The sequence below is a fragment of the Protopterus annectens genome, chromosome 15.part0 (genome assembly GCF_019279795.1).
Source record: "Protopterus annectens isolate FY-2018-M chromosome 15.part0, PAN1.0, whole genome shotgun sequence".
In the NCBI taxonomy this organism is placed as follows: domain Eukaryota; kingdom Metazoa; phylum Chordata; order Ceratodontiformes; family Protopteridae; genus Protopterus; species Protopterus annectens.
The window spans coordinates 382048434-382072502 of NC_056749.1; the positions used below are offsets into that span (position 1 = coordinate 382048434).

At 37.1% G+C, this 24069-nt stretch overlaps 1 protein-coding gene across 1 annotated transcript in view; it reads right to left on the reverse strand.

Moving 5' to 3' along the window:
• LOC122789698 (glycine receptor subunit alpha-4-like) overlaps positions 1-24069 on the reverse strand; it is a 2027820-nt gene that overhangs the window by 528220 nt on the left and 1475531 nt on the right. Inside the window, exon 4 of the mRNA XM_044057127.1 lies at positions 16200-16423. Within this exon, the coding sequence (XP_043913062.1) occupies positions 16200-16423 (224 nt within the window). The remainder of the gene's footprint in view (positions 1-16199; positions 16424-24069) is intronic.

The window sequence follows — 24069 nt, forward strand, 5'->3', positions numbered from 1 at the left end:
GACAGGTCGCCTGCCTTTGGGGGAATGGGTCTTGGTTTTATTTGGGATTGCATGATCCATGCATTCCTGTAGGTGTCCATAGAATGCATTTATAAAGGATTCAGCAGAGTGGGCTGTGGTTTCCACTGGCCCGGGGGCTTTGAAGGATTCCACTTCGGTCTTAAGAAGTGTGAAGTCAGCTTTTGAGAAGTTCTTCACTGTGGTCTTCTGTGCTGGGGGTGGGGGCGGGAAGTGGACTTACAGGGAGATTCATTTATGGTCCGATCTTACCAATGAGGGGTATACTTCTGGTATTGAACATTGTGCCCCCATGTTTGTGATGATCAGGTCTAATATGTTTTCCCCTCTTGTGGGAGAGGTGACTAGTTGTTCCAAAGCATATGAGTTTATGAATTCTAGGAACCTTTGGGCTAGGGTGTTGGGGATTGAGTAATGCTCCCAGTCTATGTTTGGGTAGTTGAAGTCCCCCAATATGATGGTGTTTGGAGAGACCTTCATATTCTCCAGTGTCTTTAGGAAGGCTGAGTGGGGTTCCTGAGTTTGAGAGGGTGGTCTGTAGCATGCTACAAACTGGAGGGCAGTTTTGCCTACTGTTAGTTGCACATGGATGGTCTCTGATGCTTTGTGCATTGCCACTAACCTGGAGGTGTGGGTATCCTTGATGAATATGGATACTTCCCCTCCTTTTGTGGTTCGGTCCAAGTTCTGGGGCCAAAAAGCATGATATGAGGTATAACCTGGTAGTGCTAGGGTGCTCTCGGGAGCCTTGAACCAGGTTTCTGTCACTGCACAGACATCGATGTTCTCCATACTGAGGAGGGCTTCGAGAGCATGCATCTTGAGGTTTAGATGTCTGGTGTTGAGCAGCATTACCCTTAGTTTCTTTCTACTTGTGTTTTTTAGGGAGGTGGGTTTGTCTTTTGAGCCTTGCCTAAAAAAGGCACTATGGGGGTGGCAAGAGCCTTTGCCAATATCTGAAAGCCCAGGGGTGGCAGGTGCAAGCTGTCCCTTGTGAAGCAGCATGGCTTGTCGAGCATGTCATCCCAAGCAGACAGACATTGGATCCCCTTAGAATGACACCAATACTTAAGCCAATTGTTAAAATTGATCATTTTGTCTTTGTACTGTGGCATCATTCTTGGTGAGGGTAGGATGCTGCTTAAGGTCAGGGTCATACCGGCCTGGGCTACATAATCAGAGAGCTCCTCTATGTCTCTTTTCATGTAGTCCAGGGAGGTATGTCTCAGGTCATTCACACCAGCATGGACAATGACTGAGTCATATTTGTACCTGCTTTGGAGTGACCTGAGTGCTTGATGATGAATATGATGAACTTCTGACAATAACCGTGACCACAGCTTCTCTGTCTCTCCATTCCATACTAATCTAACTCTGGACAGAGTTATCTCAGATTCATTCCTCCTGTTTTCAAATGGGCTCTACACTAAGCACAATAAAGCAAAGAATGCATTGCCAGCTATATTATTTCCTAGCCCAGAGGAAGAAAATCATATATTATTTTTTCTTCTGTTATAAAGTAGCCTGGGCGCTGGCCCCTCTAAACTATTTTCAGTTATCAAGCTCCTATAAAACCCGTTATGAATATCATATCCCTTTTTTCTCCTACTCATTCTCCACTTTTTTCTTACCTATCATATAGCAACAGTGAATACCATCTATTCACTTTCATCATAGCCTCTGTCAATACTAAGCTGCCAGGTCACTTTCCTGCCCAATACTAAATGTATGTCTTCTGCCAACATCAACGGTCAGAATGTGCCTACAGTTCAACTACCTAAAAGCTAACTTACTCAAAATACCCCCATCCCCCGCATATATGAAAATCACAGGGACAGTGCACACAGCATGCATTGCACACTCACTACTTGTGACATGCAGACCTTACAGTAACAATTCAATCCCCAAGGGATGGTGCTGATTCCCTTAACTGCCATGAAGGCTTACCCTTCCTTTTATCAACCTCATTATCCCCTGGGTCCAATGGGATCAGTGCTGTACTCTGGTTAGCAAATTAAAAATAAATAAATAAATTAAAATAAGCCTGGTTATCTCCCAGTGCCTGTTGCAATCCATGAGGCCCCACACCTGGAAGGCAAAGTGTGAGGATGATAAATGCACCCTAGCAGTTTTGAACATCTCATTTATGCCACCTTCATACACAATGTCTTACCAGCTCTCCTAACAAATGCTGTCAACTGCATCATTCTGTATCAAAAATTCATCAAATGTCCTGTATGCCCCATTGCAAGTTTATAGGCACTTGCATTCTAGGGTTATTTTTTTGAGATTGTAATTTTAGATGAACTATGCCTGTCTACCACTCACTCTCTTGAGCATCACTAATGATAATAAACCAGTATGGGCCCCTGACAGTCCAGAGATTTTCCTCACTTAACTCGCATTAGATTCGGGTAGCCAGAAACTCAGGTGTACCATGTCTTGGCCCTGCACCTAGCAGGAATGTGCTACTCCACCTTCTATATTTTCCTCATTTGCTACCTGCAAATTATGGGCTGACATGGGCTCTGCTATTTAATCATACTGAATTGTCAGTTGCTTGCTGCTCCTTAATTAATCTCCCCTGTTGCCATAGGCCCTTTGCTCCACCTTGTCTTAGATTCCATCAAGAAGTCATGTACCACTGCCCATGAGACATATTCAGTTGGAGCCCTGCAACCTTCTGCGCACTGTATCTCAGCTCACTTCCTTTCTTCCTGATGGTGTGTCAATAGTTCCCCCACCTTGGCATGCAACTTTTCCAACCCCACCTCATTTAATGGCTCTAAAACTGAATCCAAGTACTCCTGTAAACCATCATTATACAGTTCATCATCTGTTATGTTACTGACTGATTATGCACCATCATCTCCTTTTGGGGGGTACACTTACTTGTCTATGCTCTATGCCTAATTGCTTTCTTTCTTCCTGCCTGTTATTTGTCACAAAACATGGACTCTTGCTATTTGGCTATCTCACCTACTTTCCTCCACTTATCTTACTAAATCTCCATCTACTGTCTGCTTCAACGTGTCCAAAAGCTCATTTGCATGCTTTCCAAACTGGTCCAAGGTGGAAATTCCTGCAGAATCTGCCATGTTACTAACAATCATGTACATTAACAACATCTCTACAACTAGATTTCCAGCCCACACATATATCAATGTATATCCTCTTCAGCACACCATACTCTTATGTTTATTATATACACTTGAAGACATATATAATATTTTTGAGGGTTTGATGGAGGAGGTGGACTAGGGCAAGAGGGGGGAGACCCCTCCCCATTCCCTAGGGTGCAGCGTCCTTCCATTTGACATATCACCCTTGAGAGAGAAAAATACAATTTCCTCATCCACAACTGCTTCTGTTGCTACCACAATGTGCTTGACATAAATCATTTTCATCCGATTTCTTTCCCTTTACCACTTATTCCTTTGTTATGCTATGTCTTACATTGTGGAATCATTTTTGTATCTATACTTATATTTCCTTCTTGTATGGATTTTTTGTAATTGGGGCACATGCCCAAATTTGTCCACCCAGGCCTGCAGCAGGGACATCATGAACAGGGCTGCAGCCCAGGGTACTTTCAGGGTTTGATTAGCACCTTTGAGGAGGTGTCAAATGGTCCCTGGCTGCAGGTGCAAGAAGTTATATAATGCATTTAAGCAGTCATCAATGCATGATCCTGGCTACTTAAATGACAATGTGGAGAGAGCAAACAGCTATTATGTATGCATACAGCTGGCTGTTTCCTATACCATATGACTGAAAGTGATTTTTAGATTTATTAAGTAGTGTAAATAGAGTGTGATAAAATGTAAACTGAACAAATAAAAGACCCCCTGAAGAATCTTTTTTGCATTCCACAAATATGTTATAAGACCTTTATTTATCTTCAGCCACCACCAAAGTAATCCACATACAAGGACAGAGATGAAACAAAAAAAGTATTAACAAGTTAAACAGGTTGCACTCTTCCCTCCTAAAAAAAAATGAAAATACAATTATTGCTCATAGCAGACTGCTATCTCCCTCCCTGTGTGTGGATTATTTTTGTGGCATTTCAAGATTATTGGTTTGTTCTACACCTGAGCGACCAGATTTGGATTAACTTTTATTTATTTTCAAATTTGGTTTTGAAGATGATTTTTTTTACTACTTTATTTATTTTTACATATGAGGGTACCAGCCAGAGGTCTTTTGTTGCACAGCTCATAATACACATTATACCAGGAATCCTCTCTGGTCAGTCAAAGTATACATATTTTTATACCCCTTCATTTCATGTTTACATGTTTGCCACTTAGACAATTTTTGACCAAACATGCATACATATTTATGCACACACACACACACACACACACACACACACACACACACACACACACACACACACACACACACACACACACACACACACACACACACACACACACACACACACACACACACACACACACACACACACACACAAACCAAAACAGCTGTCAATGCTACATACATCACCCATTTTTATCTCTGACATCTAGTAAGAAGGTGACTTCCAGTCTTTATCCACTAACCAAGGGATACATATAAAAGGAATACAAAACAACGTTTTTTTTTTCACTCCAGAGAGGGTAACAGGGACATGTTTGCTATTGGCCTGTCACATCAGATCAGCTATTTCTAAGCATTCATTGCTCCTATAACATTCTTCGACCATCCCACAGTTGCTGCAAGCTCTTTAGTATCCAGTCCTCATACCAGTTATATGAATTCAGGTAAGTCCCTGCATCATACCATCATTTAGTTTCTTCATCAGTCCCCAGCAAAGTAATTACTTTTTTGTATCGCAAATACCATTAGAGATATACCGATGCTCTTCATCATGCCAATATTATGAATTTACGCTCCATTTCTAAATAATTTGTAACAATAAAAAACAGTAGTTTTTGCCAATGTAGTTCAGCTGCAAATTACCCATTCTTTGTCTTGGCTTTATAGGTTTGATTGATAATTATATTGTGAGATTAAGGCTCAATGCCCTGGTGTATGACATTAAAAGGCAAAGGTGCATTTATCACTTTTCCCTCTCAATCTCATACACCGATTCCTTGACTCTTAATATCACAGCATAATTATTTAGCCACCTAGAATACAACAAGTAAAAAATAAATCACGCATCTTTCCTCTAGGTCTCATAATTCATCTGCAGCCTCATTGTTTGGGGGCAAATGAAGATGCTGGTTCTTTTACTGAATTTCTGCAAAAATGGTGATACGCTTGAGAGTAGTGTTTTGTAGGTTCTTACGCAAGTTCTAGGCTAGCTATCCTTGTAGGCTAATTTAAGCCTATGCAATTTCCATTTTCATGTTTGAAATAACCTGTCCCAACTAATTATAGCCTGGTCTTGCCCATCTCATGGTCAGTAATTATATATTACCCCTAATGAGAATAACAGGGATCATAACACAAATAATTTGAGGGGGTCACATGCATGGGATAAAGCATTTATTTGATGCCTCTGTCCATTAGTAGTAATAAGTGGTGGTCCTGGTCTAAATTTTCTGTTTCGCATCCATACATCTAAGTTGCACTTGAATATGGACAGGGATGAACTTTGTTTGATGTGCATAAGGAATCTGTTCCACAGCAGCAGTATCCTCTGAGATATATCTGTCCCTCCAAACCATTCTGTTAATGTTGCAGAAGAGGTTTCAATCCCTAGACTGAGTATTTCTGATGCCATTTGACTTGCTGATATGCAGAAAATCCATCAGTAATGGGTCAGAGAATAGCTTGCATGCCAGATGGGTCTATATCAAAGGACCAAAGACGAGTTTAATCAAACACCTCTTCGTTGACACACAAAGAGCAAACACACTAAAGCAAATGCTCAAAACAGTGATTTCTTTTCCTGTGAAAAAAATAATTTGGCTATCCCTGTGTGTTTGCCTCTTTCTCCACTGTAGTGCGATCTCAGAGTTGGTATATTTAGTTAGGGGGGGTGTGGGTGGCACAGCCCCCCACGTTGTTATGTTTGAAAGTGAGTGTTTGTGTGTGTGTGTGTGTCTGTGTGTGTGTGTGTGTGTGTGTGTGTGTGTGTGCGTGCGTGTGTGCTAGCGATTTCTTTCCCAGGGGAAGAAATTGCTGTTTTGAGCATTCATGGTTTAGTGCATTCGCTCTTTATGTGTCGACGAAGAGGTGTTCGATTAAACACCTCTTCGGTCTTTAGATATAGACCCATGCCAGACACAGGTCTCCTCTTAGCAGTATGTAGGATACACAGTATAGTGACTGGGCTTTGAATCAGTCCATGTGGGACATGTTCTTTAGGCCTTGTATCCTTTAAGTAAGGTATCTTTGCAGGCATTCATGTTATTGCATGTATCTGGTCAGATAAATGCCAAAAGGGGCTTCATATTCAGTGATTGGCCTAATCAAGACTGAGTAAAAAGGGACAATGACATCCCTAGATCTAGATACATTCCCTTTGTTTATGAGCTATGCATTATAGAAGAACCTTCTTACAACAATAGACACATGTTGGTCAAAAGTTAGGTCATTGTCCACATAAGTTCCCAGATCCTGAACAACTGGGATAACTCTTAGGGGCATATTGCCAGTGTGGTACTTTCATGGGATATACAATTTCACAAAGGATACAATAATGCGTTTTTTTGGCATTTAGTTTCAGTCCAGGATTTTTGTACCAGTTGTTTATTTGGGACAAACCTTCCTACAGGATGGCTAAGTCATTTGGTGATTCAAAGATTGGACTTAGCTTACAGTCATCTGCAAACTTAGTCATCCAGAGACATTTGGTATTGGGTTTTACTTCAGAAAAGCAGATGTCAAAACAGCAGTGATCCCAGCAAAGAACCATGGGGAACTCCACTAGTGACTGGTCTTTTTGTGACAGTAACTTCCACTATTTTGATTATCTGCATCCTATCTGTGAGACAGTTGGCAATCCAGCAGGTGACATAAGGATTTATTCCCAGTTTATTTAGCTTTTCTGAGTGGATAATTGTGTCAAAAGCTTTGGCCGGGTTGAGAAATGCAGTGTGTACCATTTTTCCTTCATCCATTGCTTTGGTGACCTTTTAAAAAAAATCCACCAGGTTGAATAAGCATGACCCGCCTTTAATGAATCTAAACTCAGAAGGGTCCAGTCCTGATTGATTAATTCCTTGATAAGTCTTTCCATGGCTTTACAGATAAGGCTGGTGAAACTTATGGGTCTGTATTTTCCTGGGTCTATATAATACCCTCCTTTATGCAGGGGAATGATTATCACTATTCTCCATTTGCTTGGTAAAAAACCTGTATGGATGCTGAAATTTAACAGTGTTGCTAAATTATGATCCACGCTATTTATTATGCATCCAGGTATATTGTCAGGGCCCATCAAAGTAGTATTTTTAGCTGTTGATAGCACTTTTAGGACTTGGTCATATATGATAGCTGGAGGTGAGCCAGTTTCGGGTATATCATGAAGAGCAGATGAAGGGGAAAGAGGGATAGAGTTAGACCTAAATTTATTGGCCAGTAGGTTCATTATATCTTCAGTCTTAGTGTAGGCTGCGATGATTACAATCAGCTCAGTGCACTGATGCCTTGTGCTTTTGAGTTTATGAGCATAACTAAAAAATGCCTTGTGATTGCCTTTGGCATGGGTAGCTATTTTAGCCACAAACCTGGCTTTGGTGGATTTTATCAAGCTCCTGAGTTGTTTGTTTATTTCAGTGACTAGGGCTCTAACATTCTGGGAAGTACTGCTTACTTTTGACAAAATTCTTTTCCATTTATTATAAAGCTTGTTTACATTATGGTTACACCATTTGGGTTTGTTCTTGGGTTTGCCCTTCCCTTGTTCCTATGGTTACAGCTGCATCTATGCAGCTGTTTACATACTGGTATAGTGTGGTGGTATACATTTCTGTGCATTCATGGAGTTAACTGAGTTTGGTGGGGATTTGAAGCTTGTCAATGTATCACTTAGAGTAGCTAATTTATCTGGTTTCATTTTTATTTCTAAGGAGACTGGTTTAAAGTCAACCCTAACAAATGATGAAGATACAAAAGGGATGGTGCAAGATGCTCTCATATTAGTAGGAACAAAGATCCAAGATGCTATTCCCTCTGGTGGGTACACTGACTAATTGTTTCAGGGTATTTTTATTGAGAAAGTCCCGGAATCTCTTGTGCTTGTGCACCAATGGTGGTGTAGGTTTCCCCAGCCTATTATTGGATAGTTCAGATCACTTAGGAAAATGGTACTGGGTTTAATACTGAGTGATTCTGGTTCCTGTAGATAGGTGTTGTGGCTTTCTTGTGTCACAGCGGAAGTCCTATAGCTAGTTTATATATGGTATGGAACCTTTTTGAGGGTTATTTGGACATGAAGAAGCTCTAATGCATCATGCTGCTTTAAAACAGTGTGTGATCCCTACCTTCAAGCTTAATAAATTTGTTATCTATTCATGATATTGAATGCATTTATGAGTAACTATTCTGCATAAGATCTTTAATATTAACTATCATTTGTATCTAAATTGTATAATGCATATTGGAGCTTTTCTCCCTGGGCCTCCCCTGAAAATGGATCAATTCGGCCCAGTGGACTTCCCCGGTAATCAAATTGCAAATAATAAATAAATGAGCAGCTTTGATATGAGTCTCTTCTGGATGTAGATTAAGAGACCTCCACCTTTTTCCCCCTGCGCACAGTGCACAGTCAGAGTACTCTCTGCTATTTTAAACCATATCTCAGTCACTACACAGACATCAATGTCTTCCAGGATGAGAAGGGCTTGTAGCAAGTAAAGTTTCTGGTTTAGGCTCCTAGCACTGACCAGTAAAACCTTCATATTTTCCTTTGCTTGTTTCATTATGTCGGTAAGCTTATAATGAAAAATTGCACACTAAAGCCATAAAATTAATCAAAAATATAAAAAAAAGAACAAATAAGAAATTGAAAATTTAATGGCGATAAAAATCCTGTTTTTTAAGCCAAGTCTTTTTAATCCACTGCTGAACCTAAATTAGAAGCTTTATTTAACAATCACTATGAGACAAATACAAGATTTACTTAAAGAAAAAACTAAATAAATATAAGTTTTAGAATTTAACAGTTGCAGAGAAAAAAAAAGCATTGACAAAACTTGTTAATAATTCTGATATTACAATTACCAAGACAGAGAATGGTAATGCCTTGGAAGATTTAGATTTTACAACAGTAAGATGGAAATTATGCTGCCGGAAAATAAGTTGTATAAGAGGGTTCATATTATTGATATTTTAAAAAGTTTATGGGTATATAGATTCCTTTACTGAAGGCTAGTTATGTGATGTTGTGATAAACAGTAATGCTGCTATTTTTCTTAACTGTGAACAACCTGTGAATAAGTCAGATATTTGGCTTGCACAAGATTCATAAGGATTTGGACGTCCCCACCCCCATTTTAGACCCATTGTAGCTGGTGGGGGAAAGTAAAACTGAAGCTATGGCCATTTTTGTTGACAGCCATCTAGAAAAAGTTGTTGAGTGAAGTATCTTTTTTCATCAGAGACACTTCTGACTTTATGCATGGACTTGAAAGAGTAGTTTTAATTAGCTCTGATTAGTTGGTCACAACGGACATTCAGTCATTGTATACTGTGATACCCGATGGGGTAGGGATGAATTTTGTCAGAATGGAACAATTATGTTTCAGCTTTTTTTGCTTTTATTTTTTTGACTATATAAATATGTTTGATAATGAAAATATTTGATGTTATTCTTAAGTTATATATATATATATATATATATATATATATATATATATATATATATATTTTTTTTTTTTTTTAATTTAATTCAACTGTTTTTTTCAACAGGTAAATGGTGCTACCATGAGAAAAGCCATGGACCCAAACTTTTAAAATGTTTTTATGATTGCTTGGGAGAAAGAATACATAATCAATAGTGAGTTTTTTTTAGTCACATAATATTTTATAAACACTTTACTGATCATATTTTTTTTTTATGTGGGGAGGTGATCCAATTAACTTTTCATTGTGGTGGTACTTATTTGACATTTACATCCAGTTATGATTTTAACAGTGTTCATTTTTAAATGTAGAAGTTTATAGAATTAACAATAGGTTAGAAACAAAAATCTGTAAGAAGGAAGTGCAGAATAATGCCTACTTCAGCTACGATAGCATGCATCCTAAGAAAACAATGAATAATACAGTTAAAGTTCAATTGATGAGAGTCAGTAAATTAACCAAAAATGAAAATTAATTTGTGAAGGAAGGGGTGATGTTGTGTCATAAACTTTGAGTGAGAGGGCATCTTGAAAAAGTTGTGAAGCAAGGTTTTGAAGAAGTTACAAGTAGAAGAAAGGCAGGTCCCGATAGTAATATAGAAAAGAAAGTAGACAGGAATAATTATTATTATGAAAGTTATTATAGTATAGGTTTTTGTCCTCATTAATTTGCCTTTTAGTATGATTGTGAGTAATTCTGAAGTTTTCAAGACATTCTGGTGTTTTATATTCTTGCCATTCTTCCCAAGCTTTTTCTCTACCCTGCATTAACATTCTGCTAACATTCTGCTCTTTTGGGATAGCCAAATTGCATTATTTGTTCTTAGCCTCTTCTGTCAAAGAGGTGCAAGGTTATATAGGATATTCGAGAAAGTTGTACTGAATTTATTTACATCACCATCTAAGGAAGGATTTTTAGGAAGTTCATGTTAATAGATGATAGTGCTGTAACGAACATTTCTGGATTACATTTGGAAAGGTCCAGTACTGTTTTATAAACATTCTGTATAAGTGGATGTTTGAGATGTCTGGTTTTATAGACTGGAAAATGGCCAGTGAGACTGTCAGACATTGTACCTAAAGTGGTATATTTGCCAATGTGTGATAATAAGATAATTTCTATTATGAAAATTGATGTCATGATATAATGTGTAGGGGCTATTAATTAGTTGTATGAAACCAAATAAGTTCATGATAGATATAGGGGAGTTGGAGTTTATATCCAAGCAATTGCCATTCACATCACCTGATAGTGGTTATTTCCTGTGGAACTGTTATGGATATCCAATGTATGATATCTTCCAGTAAAGCTGTACTGTTGCCAGCAGGGGTATAATGAACAGTAATATATATTTGTTTAATTTCAGCAATGTAATAAGAAACTCTGCTGAACTGAATTTTGGCATTGGGTTCTTGTAAGGGGAAATGTGGTAGTTTCTGGGAAATTTTAAAGCAATACTACCACTTTTCCTCTTTATACAGTCATTAAGGATGAAATTATAACTGGGCGGTGTAATTGTGGTATGATTTATGATGGCGTCCATCCTCAGGTCAAATTATAATATCTGAGAATTATTTCATGTCAGCAGCATCCCTACAATTCAGCACCTGAGGCTTAGGCTGGGACTTGAGGCTTTGATTTGTTCTCTGGTTTCTACCTACCTTTTGCCTGTTTCTGCTGTCTTCATTATCTTCATGTTGTATACCTTGAGATGTAAGACTCTGATCTGGACTACAGTTTGAAAAAGACTACTGCTAAACCTCCCAAGGGATTTTCACATTATCAACATCTATTCCCAGTCCTATGTGAATTGCACAGGTCAGCAATTCTGGCCAGGCCACTATTTAAAATCTTGGTTCTTACTTATAGACTCCTGTGGGATCAGCATGTCTTCTAGCTAGTAACCATTCTATCCTTATGGTTTGACTTGTCAGCTCTGATCTGCTGGTGAGTCTACAGATTTTTTATTAGTCATTTGCACATCTGTCTATTGCTTAATTACATTTAGCTTGTGATACTGACTTATGTTGCTGAAAATTCCTTAAGTACTACCTCGTCAGGAAGATTATTTCAACATGAAGTGAGACTTCTGTCATTACCATTTATTAAGCCAGTTTTATTTCAGCAGTTGATACTGTCCTGGTTAATTTTGTTGATTTTAAAAGTGGATATGTTTATTACTACTTTGTAATGATTTTGGTGAGTTTACTTTGTTATATAAAAGCTATGTTTGCTATGACTGATTTACTGCTGATAAGATTATGACAACCTGGTAGATCATCATGGGAAGTAATAAAGAATGTTATGTATTGGGACATGTTGGGTATTTCTCCATTACTCCATTACTCCATTTCTCCATTACGCATACAGATGAAGTGCTATGAGCCAGGTACAGAGTTTGATTAGCACCCCTGGCACTGTGGGAGTTAGACAAAATTTAGAAAACTATTAATAAACAGGTACAGCCTATTCATCTGTCAGAGGCAAGGGTGGGGATGAACATGATTTCCTTGTTGGAAACTATAGAAACTGTTCAGGGTGCTGCCCTATATGCAGGTGGGTCTTGTCCTTCAGACTTACATATGTAAGAGAAAAAAGAAGAAAAGAAAAGTATATATATATATATATATATATATATATATATATATATATATATATATATATATATATATATATATATATACAGAGAGAGGATACCACTGTTTTATGGAGGCAGTGAAATCAGATCAGTAGTTCAAATGTAACAGGTCTGAATTCACTCCACTAATGTAGACCTATTTTATTAATGTAAGATATTTTTCTTTAAGTTACTTTAACTCAAACACTTTATAATGAAGGGGCACATTAAAAATCTAAATCAGCAGTGGTAATTCAGACTTTGTCAGTTCAAACGGGAAAAGGTTATTATACTTCCTTTGGTCAGTATATCCTACTGTTGTAGTTCTGAATGGTTCAACTCCTGATGAATGTTTCCATCTGTCCAAACTTTAGCCCTTCTATTGAGTGCCTCATTCTCTTGGCAGCACAGATACAGGTCTAGAGTTACTAAAGAGCTTACTAAAATGTGTGACTGAACAGTGGGTTATGCCTTCCAGTGAGCTAGAGACTGAATGTTATTTTTTCCATTAAAATTGTGCTTTTTCCCCACTGAAATTAAAATTTGAGCAGCTGGCATAAATATCTCATTGTGTTAGTTTTCTGTGTCCAGAGCTGCCTCCTTTATTTCAGAATTACTGCAATATTTATACAGATTCAAAATATGTTCTGTTATTTTCAAATTTCTTTTACCTCACCATATATATGTTTTTTCATCTTATGTCTTAATGTTTTCATTGCTAGTAACACAACTCCTTCTGCAGTCATCATTCTCTGACTGTTTAGAGCATGTTTGAAACTCTTGTTTATACTTAATTACTTCCCCTGAGCATTCCTGCTGCCAGTTTATTTCAGTCAGCAACCAGAAATTCTAGAAGTTTAAGAAAAGTTTTTACATACATCCATCTTTTTCTAATTATTTGGCAACTTTCATGTTCCTCTTTTTGACCCTTTGTAGGTTGACGGATAGGGATGAAATCCTTCTGTATGCCTCCCACAGTAATATAAACCATAATTATAATGTTATGGGAGCATAGCCTATCTGATTTACAGTGACAGTCTGTTAAACTCAGTAAAGAATTGTTTTACAGACAATGTAATGCTATGGATGCTGATAATTTGCTTGACACTTCTACTTATAAGTGTTACCTTAATTCTATCTATCTCTTGTTGCTAAAACTCGGACTCCACCACAAACCAACTGCAATTAGACTGGGACTTTCATACCAGCTCAGACAGTCCAATGTCTGTTTCTGCAGCTGTTCAGTACTAAACGGATCACATACAAGTCTGCAATCAGTTCTTGACTATTGCACCCAATATGCCACACTTTACAGTTTAGTAAACATCAATTCGAATTATAGACTCATAGGTTAATAGGTAAATACTAGGCAATAAGTCTGCAGATTATTTTAAGCCTTGACAAAACCCGGTATTCAAGAATTCACACCAGCATAAATGAGGGCAACACAACCTAGATTTTGGGAGAAGTTCAGGCTGCCTATGGAATTCTCTTGGTTTTCCTTGAAGGCAGCAAGGTGCTACTCTGCTTTGCTTTTAGTGGAAGTCTGCTCTAGAGGTGAGGGGTACACAGGGATATCAATCTATTATTCCAATAGGTCTTATTTATCTGTTAATGACATTTAGTTCTTTTAACCAGGTTTCTGAGGTACCATTTATTCTGCAAAGGAATAGGAAGTCAAATATGGTCAGATCTTTCACGTCTCCAAAGGCAAGACACAGATTTCAGTGGAGGAGTCTATTAAAGACTGACTACAGAGAGGAGTGCCAGTCTTTCATGATAACTAAGATGTTTGAAGTCTATGCTCCTTTCAGTTATGATCTCTGAGGTCTCACAAGTAATATGTTTAGATACATCCTTGCCAAAAGGTACATTATATTCAATAATGGGTCAGATTACATACAAGTAAAGGAGAGCCAAGGCTTCTTATGATCTTAAGCTTCCCAACAAAACACAGGATTGGACCAGAGTCAGTCTAATGCTCTCCTAACTGAGCTATTTTACTCACTCATAAGTGACTATGCTGTGCCTCTTTAAAACAAAAACTGCCACATTGGTGATCTAAGAAAAAAATCTTTAAAAATGATGTTCTGATAAAAAAAATATGGTACTTTATTATAAAAACAGAACAACAAACTTCGGAGCTCCAAGTATTTTCAGAAAAAATGTTTTGCTTTTGAAAGCATAGATAATAAATGTTATCTAATCTAATATAGTCATCATATTCTTATGACTGTCTGCTCATTTACCATTTTGTATAACTTTTGAATTATCAAGACTGTTGGACTTTGACATACTACAAAAGAATTGCCTTATCTTTTCAAGAAAGCCATCTATTTCTCTTTTTAAGGTTAGATGATGCTTTAAATTGTCTTTTAATCATATGCAGCAAAGCCATTTTAAAGTCCAGGTCAAATAAATTCAATGCAAGATTTGGTATGACAATATGTAGTGAAGCTAACTGGCCAACTTCAGATGAGTGTAACTAGCATATAACCACATTTATATGACATTAATGAATCAGCTTCTAAATATCACACTTAGATGTGTTAGGTAAACATAATACAGTCTATTCAGTTTCACGAGCCAGTAACAACACAGCTACACATTAAATACAATGACAGTTTTGACAGAATAATACTTTTTAAACATGTAACACATTTTCAAGTACTATGCATGCCTCAGGTAGGGTAGAATGCACTACATTCCTTACAGCATTTTCTCAAGTCCTTCTGTTTTTACCTTTCAGATATTTCACGTAATATTATTTTGTAATTTCAAATGATACAGTTGAAGTACATCTCATAGCCGGCCTTGGGCATAGGCTAACTAGGTGTCCGCCTAGGGCGCCGCTCTAGTAGGGGCGCTTTTCCAGTATTTATTTGGTATAGGTAGACCAGGTGGGGGCACCGGGTGGTGTGGTGAGGGGTGCCATGGAGCCCTTTTGCCTAGGGCACCAGTTGACCTAAGGCCACTCCTGGCTATAATACATTCTGAACTGCAATTACATTAGAAGTGCCAAAGTGTGAAAATGTGAGATTAATGGTCAAAGTATTTCAACAGTTTCAAAATTCACCAGTACCGTAGTTGGATTGGCTTTCAGCAGTTTACTAACCATATCAGTTATCTCACACTGCCTCTGTTTTCTTCTTTACTATCTCACCAACCTAACTTATCACTTGTTCCTGAGATACTCAGACAGTACTGTAACACAATACTGGTGATATGTGTGTTTGGACACACTAAGTATGCTATCAAAAGAAAAACAAACTGGACTTAGCTACATGCGATCTTGGCTAAAAAAGACTTGTCTGAAGTTTTAACAACTAAATGGCACAGCAGAGTGTCTTTCATATGCTAATATATAACTCTTTGTGACCTTTAGGACTTTGATATACCAGGCCTATATGTCAAGAACTGCTTCATTAACTTCTTGCAAATTCATATTCATTATTTTAGAAATACTGTCTATCCAGATTATTCTCTGCCACCATCCGCCTAGTTTGTCCATAATCTTTCCAAGCATTCAACGTTTGCTGTAGTGAATCCTGACACTCCATATGAGGCCACACAGTTTTAATTTTGCTATCAGATCTTCCAGTAAAGAATCTGAGTTTATTTCCTTAAGAGATGCCTGATTTGGCAGATTAATAATTTGTACCAGTATATCTTACTAAATTGAAGGCTTTTATTTAGGTAGAATGTGCTAATAAAATAAACATGTTAATATAAAAACCTACACCAAAATGCCAAGAAATACCTGATACTGTAGAGGACATTTCCATTTTTGAAAATTCGTAGGAGCTTGTTGTCTGTTGTGACTTCATGGAAGTTGGCTCCTTTCTCGTTGGCAAAAAAGAGATCTGGTTTCCAAATGGAGTCCAACATGGAGGGATCTAAGTCTAAAGAGTCATCTGGGTATTCACTGTATGCCAAACGAGGGTCGCTCCATTGCTGTCGTAGAAATACATTCACCCGGTAATCCTGAAGTGAAACAGAGACAGGTCATTTGTCTGTCATCAAAAAGTTCAGATTTTTTGCCTCTTTTGTTAAAAACATCAGCAAAAGATGCAGTCTGTATGGTGATATGCAGGTCTTGTTGAAAGTACTGGATAGTCCTGGTACACCACAGTGCATTCAGTAAAAGAATGACCAGGTTTATGAGGACTGACCAGTAGTAAACCATATGTAACGAATAAGGGTCTAAGACCAGTAGTAAACCATATGAAAGAAATAAGGGTCTAAGACCAGTACTAAACCATATGAAACGAATAAGGATCTAAGACCAGTAGTAAACCATATGAAACAAATAAGGGTCTAAGACCGGTAGTAAACCATATTAAATAAATAAGGGTCTAAGACCGGTAGTAAACCATATGAAACAAATAAGGGTCTAAGATCGGTAGTAAACTATATGAAACAAATAAGGGTCTAAGACCGGTAGGAAACCATATGAAACGAATAAGGGTCTAAGACCAGTAGTAGACCATATGAAACGAATAAGGGTCTAAGAATTTAGTTCTACTAAATGCAATTAATAATAGTTTACTGACTATACTACAATGATCCTAAATATTTCATATTTGAGCAACAACAACTCATTGGAAAATGTATTTCGAAATGAGAGTATACATCTTGGGTCAGCAGTGCATAATATGTAGACAGGTCAGACTGAAACATACATTACATATTTATGATGATTCAACAGAACAGCATATCATGTGCAACAGACTCATGAAATAGCTAAGGAGAATTTAACTTACATGAAAGTTTCCACAACTTCTACTGTGTGTATCATACCACTGTACCTCCAATTTATTACATTTCAAACTGCATAGTTTAGATCAGTACATTTACAAAAGTTTGTCTGCACGTTTGCTAGATAGTCTTTGCTAGATAAAGCTGACAGTTTAATCTGAAATCATTAGTCACTGTTAAAGTTTTTCTTTCCATCTGTCTTTACTAAAGACAGAAAAGGAGGAAAAATGAAGAAGTATGAACTAAGAAGACCGAAATAAAAGTATTATTACTAGGGCTGAAAAGTATTATTTTTACAGTCTCGAAATCTCATTTCAAACTCAGACTCTTCCGACACCTACCTTTTTCATTTATTCAGTTTTTTAGTAATGTATTAGTTATGGCATATGCTAAATTACAAAATGTACTAGTTTATACCAAAATGTAGTTTGTTTTCACACTAACCTGTCTGTTTTGCAGGTAATATACAAGAAGCAGAAAAACAGCTGTAGTGTTTTATTCTGTGTTTTTATAAGTTCACAGTATAGCTTCATACATTCTGTTTTTTTTTTTTTGTACATAACACATGAAAAGTCAGGAATATTGAGGTTAGACCACAGGCAAAATGTTTGTAAGACACAACAGCCACAGCTACAATAGTCTCTTCTGAAGAAAGCTGAATTCGGCTGTCATACAGAAGCCGGAAGATACCATGCTCAACTACTCCTGAGTAAGAAACTAATTGCAAAGCAGAATGGCCTATGGACAAAAAGTGCTTCTGTGCTATACACTACATTGGTATTATTTATTAATTTTCTTACTTTAGTCCTCCCCTAGCAACTGCAGTGAGAGCCTTCAAAATACCTGTCATAACCAACCCCCCCTCAGATGGGGCATAGTCAGGAGATCACAGTTTTCTTTACCTATATCACATTTTACCATGCTTCAAACACGTAAATTCAGACAATCTCTACTAAAATTATTTACTTTGCCTCATAGAAAACTTTTTTGGGTCGTCCTTCATTTCTTAAGGCATAATGACTACAATTTCCAGAAAATGTTGACTATTATTATGTTTTAGAGGGCCATCATGTACAAACCTGTATAAAATGGGTTAAAGGGTGGCATAATGGTTAAGGTGTTTACTTCACAGACACAAGGCGCAAGGTTTATCACCCTTGAAGGAATTGGCTATGCTTAAAATGGCCCACAAAGACAGCTAGCCTAGTACTTACATAAAAGCCTATTAATCCTTGAACTGCTTTCATCATTTCTTCTAAGTCACTGCTCTACATTTCAAATTTACATGTAGTTTTTTGCAATATCTAAATTATTTGACAATGTTTTGCAGGTTCTTGTAAGATTTTCAGCGACTCAAAGTACATTTCGTAGCCCAAATACTAAACAAAATCTTTTTATTTTGTATGATTTAAGTGAAAACCATGTACAATAAAAGAAGACTATGGTACAGACCTTCATCTCTTTCCAAATTAGGCAAAACACTTTAGAACATTGTCTCTGATTACAAATAAATGTTACAGTTTCTGTTGGAAAATTATTGTTAATACTTAATGATGCAATTACTGCATTTATGAAAGAGCTTATGTTTATGGGGGTGTCCCCACATGTTAATAATGCATATATAATATAAATCTCCCTTGATCCATTGTTGTAGCTATACCAGCACTACGATTTCCACTTAAAGTCAGGATCTCAACAGCACTGTTTCTGCAAGATGTCAGTAGATGCTTGCATAACTTAAAAATCCCTTCTAGATAATAGGGAAAGTAAGAATTCCTTAAGGATGGATCTCCAAGTTTCATACCTTCAGGGCAATGCTCAAATCAGTCAGTGGTATACTTGTGTGCCACCAAGCTTAAAATAGATCCTACAAAAACATGCTAAATCAGAATTCTTCTGATCTTTTTTTCTACATTAGGCCACAAAAAACTCATTGCCTTCTTCGAATAGCAAAGTAATATTAAGATGCAATAACTGCTGTTTATCCAAACTCCATGAAGGTAGGATAGTAAAATATGTCTTGACAAACTAATCAGTACTGCAACATCCTTCATTAGTCCCACTTTGAAAAAAATCAAACACAAACACTCATATATACATATTTTCATAATGATACATCTATGCACATTTGTTACAGTATTAACAAAAATACACACTCTTTAGGTTTTTTTTTTTTTGTTTAATGCCAACCTCCAACTCTTTATGACACAACCACATTTGTCTACACAGAACTTTGGTTGCCATCTTTTAGCTCACTTGGTCAGCCTTTAATTTCCTACGTTCGAATATTTCATCCATCATCCACTGCTAACCATTTCTGTGTCAAAAGTATCTAGGTTAAAGAACTAAGAATTTTTCCAAAGCTATTTATCAACATCCCTTGGGGGAAGTCTTATCGTTGATTGACACTATACAATAATTGATCAGACACTCTAATAATGGATTGGACATACTTATAAGGTAACTGTATACATTATGATCTATTATAGTGTCAGGCTAATGTAAATAGTGTACATAGTTATTTAAGATGTTATGCATAAATACTATGGAATTCATTCAAATGTATTTGAAAAATAAAAAAAAATTTTGAGAAAAAAAAAGTATCAATGTTGTATGAGATATGTCTAAAATGAACACACAGAAGAGGACAGGAGCCAGTACCTGCCCTGTGGTATTCCACTAGTTAAGCCTTATCAATACAGACATGGTCCTTCTCACCACAACTTACTGATTCTATGACTTAAGCGTACAGCAAATTAGTTTCTTCATACTGAATCTGTTATCAGTTTCTGTAGTTTTGGTCTAGTCTTCTGCACAGTACTAAGTTAAAGGTCTTGCTGCAGTGCAGGTAGATTTGATCTAGTGCTATTTTTCTAAGTTGTACCGAAACACCATCTTAAAACTGGATAAGGTTTATCTGAAACCTCCTCCTGACCAGGAGCTTATGTTCTTTTTTTGTCTGGAGGTTGATGCCTTCCATGAATATAATTGGTCTTTCTCCCAGGATTTTCTCCCTTAATAATTCATGATTCTGTCATTAAGATAACAGGTATGAAATTCCTTCAGTTTCTCATAGTTTTCATACACACAACTCCCCCCACCATCCCAGTACAACAGTACTATACACAGTGTTCAAACCATCAGTCTGGGTATTTGACTGGCCAGATTCCTGAGGATCCTGGGAAACAGCCTATCTAGTATATGTGCTTTAGCTTTCCCACAGAAAGCCAATTTCCATCACAACCTTCACTATCTTTATCCTTGTGTCTGCTCACTGCTTTCATTTCTCTTGCTTGCCTTCCTCCCAGTATGTCACCTTCTCCTTACTTTCCTTCATAAAGACTAAAGTTAAGAAGTAATATAGTCTTCTATTTTCTCCCACCAATCCTTTCTCAGCCCTGCAAAATCTGTCCCTCCTTTCCTCCTTTCTGCTTCATACCTAAATATGTGTTTCTTCCCCTTCTTCCAAAGCCTGTTCAGTTTGGGCTTTCATTGATTAATCCTCTTTTATTGCTCTTCTGCTTTGTCTGTTTGTAATATTTCTTTCAAACTCCCCACCTCCCTCCATTCACGAATCATGAGCCCTTTCTTTTGCTCTAACCATTAGCCTCACTTTTCTGTGTATTCCTTTTGATGATCTGCTCTTTTTGCCTTTTTGTCTCATCCTCTAAATCAATGACTTGTCCTGAATAATGTAGCCTTGATTCCTTTCTATAGCTTGTTTACTCCTTTAGGTGTCTTTAGTCACTTATCTCATCTTTGACCATATCTGCCTGTTCTTTACAATTCAGTTTCCAAAAGTTCCACACCATCATCTTTGTCTTTGTACTTCTGCACTTCCTACCAAGTTAACCAGATACTGGCATAACCATGGATGGATAATGACATATTCATCTGGATATCTCAGGCCCCCCATCTTGTTTAGGATAACATCCAGGAGTTTCCATTTCTGATGTAGTCCACTTTCTGGAATCCTTCATGGACAAAGACTTCAATCAACTACATATCCATGTCTTTTCCTCTGCTCTTGGAAATATTCAGATATCCCATGACTATAAAGCTATTCCTTGCTTAGACTACCTTAATCTCATCTTCATTTTCTTTTTCCCTTCTCTTGCTGTGCCTGGCAGCCAGCTATCAAATCTTTCACCCTCATTTTCTACCTCAACCACCTGGTCCACTCACCCTAGGTTCTTACTCTGCCTCTTCATTGCTTCCTTGATGTTCCAGTGTTCCTCATCTCATTAGACATCTAATGCTGTCTTTTGTGTAGAATACTATTCCACCTTCATCCATTTCTTTTTTTGTCCATTCTGAACAACCTATATACAGAGTTTAGTTTGATATGGAATTGGTCACTAGAACAGGAATAAGAAATGTCCAGCAAAATAAACCACTGCCACCGAAGTTCTATCAGTCAAGGAATTTCTGTGATATGCAGTCAGCCTTCTGAATTGGTAGCTAGTAATATGCTAATAACCCCCCAACATGCATCACCCTTCTAATCTGTGGCCACTTAGGGAAACCAATAATGCTTCAGATTCTGTTAGGGTAGGGAGATCTCCCCTCCCATGCCAGTGAGCTTTAGAAATGTCACTTTCATGTTTATGGACCTAATCTCTCATTCTTACTTCGTCAGTTAAAAAAAAAAACAACAGAACAAGGCAAATCCTTTTACTGAACCATGTGTACATCCATTCTGCATGTTGCTCAAGTTACATCTTGAACCTAAGAACTTACTGTTACTCTAAACAATCACCATTTATACCCATAGCTGAATGTAAACATACACTGTTGCTTTAAGTAATCACCATTTACACCCAATATAGGTTCATAATTATATAGTAGGCTAATGACTTAGCTGTGCAACCCAAATGTGAACCAAAAATTTGATTTATATAGCTGTGATTTGCTGAGTGCTTTTGTCCATCAGAGAAACAGGCACCAGATCAAGGGTGAATTTACAATTATCCATCCATTAGTCCAAGTTTGCACTTAGATATGTTTAGAGAGGAGCTCTGCTTTATCTGGATGGGAATCCTGTCCAGAGAATGTGAATTCTCTAAGAAACATATCTCCAATATGTCCTATTTATGTCGTGAGCAAAATTTTGTTTTTTTAATCTAGCAGTTCTGATGCTGTTTGCTACATGTTTGCTTATAATGAAAATGCCCATTTAAAATGCATTTATCAATGACAATACAACAAGTCCCCATGTAGCAGAATGGAAGCAATAGTTAAAATACTGACAGTTCACTCTCCTTGGCAATATAGAAATTATTTACATGGGATAAACATTCAAATACAGTCATCAGAATGTTTCCTGGCTGGCTTTAAGTACCAGTGCTACAAGTCCTTCTTGCTAAACTTGTATAACGATTAATGCCTTATTTTATAGCTTTAAATGACCAACCATAACCAGCCACTCAAGTTTTGAGAGTCATTACAACATGAAGAGCAAACGATATTTAAATAAACAATTTGATTCAATTGTATATTTTTCAATAAAATATTTCACTGGTGAGTACAAAAGAAACACAGGTCTTATCCTTGCAAATAAGTTGCCAATAAGGTTTGACAACTATATTGTATAAACTGAAACACAATGCACTGAAATAGAAGTTGCCTCTAGCTTTTACTGAATCAGTAATTACTTAAACTGCTTTTTTTTCTCCTGTGATTAGCTCTGCTGCTCTAATTTGGAAATGTTTCAGGGTTAAGCTCTTCTGCTGTCTATTATTTTCCAAATCAACTTAGCATTGACTTCTTGTTTCCATATCTGCAAATCAGTTATATATTTAAATGAGAGAAGAATGACACAGTAAGAATTCTTCATGCCTGCCCTAATATCTCCTACTTGAGAACATTGCTACTGTTTTAAGTGTAGAGCAGTATTAAAATTATTTCACTTGCACATCACTAGTAAGCTAGGAATTACAAAATCTGTACTTGTGCTCAGTAGTTATCTTTCTGCAGCATCTATGACATACTGGATAGCTCAGATCATAATCAGTATGGCATGAACAAGACCTATGGAGATTATAAGCCTATCATCTTCTTGCAGTTAAATGTTGCACATTGTCCATCTAAGTGTTTAACTGCTTTAATGCAATGATTGGCTATTTATCCTAATACTGGATGGTTCCTGCTGATGCACTAAAAATATTAAAAAAGGACTAGATTCCATCATTAACATTTCTTAGTCTGAGAAGAACTGTATTCAAGGTTAGTGCTTTTGGTAAGTTAATTATATGAATCTTGTTGTAGAACAGCTCACCACTCACTGAAAGCTGTTTCATTGGCTACTGATATGCCACAATATTTCTTCCATGAGCAGCACCAGAGGTGACAGGCTCACCATTATTTAAAAGTAATCAGCCCACACCACCAATACCAGAAAACTAAACCAGGAATGAATGATTTATGAGAACACGTGAGACACTGACTGCTGTGTCTATCTCAGCTGCCTGACTATGAGCTTTTTTCTATATTACCTTACACTGACAGCACTTGTAATTAACAGGATCTATGTAGACAGCAACAATCCTTCAGGAAAAGAGATACATGTGAAGTCATACAGCTGGAGCAGTAATAGAAGATAAACAGTTATGTGAATGCTGTACACTAAACATTAATAAATGCATCATATTTCTTGGACTAAAACTACACAAAGCAATATCTAAATAACTGCAGTCAGACAGGCTTAAGTCTCTGAAATATGCTGCAGTTAAACAGATCAGTCTGTTTGCAACTGAAAAACAAAGCCCTTTTTCAGCTACTATCTACTTATGAAGTACACATAAATGCATCACCATTAGAAACAGAATGGGATCTCTGATTGCAGCACTTTTATTTTCTGAAACAATAAATTT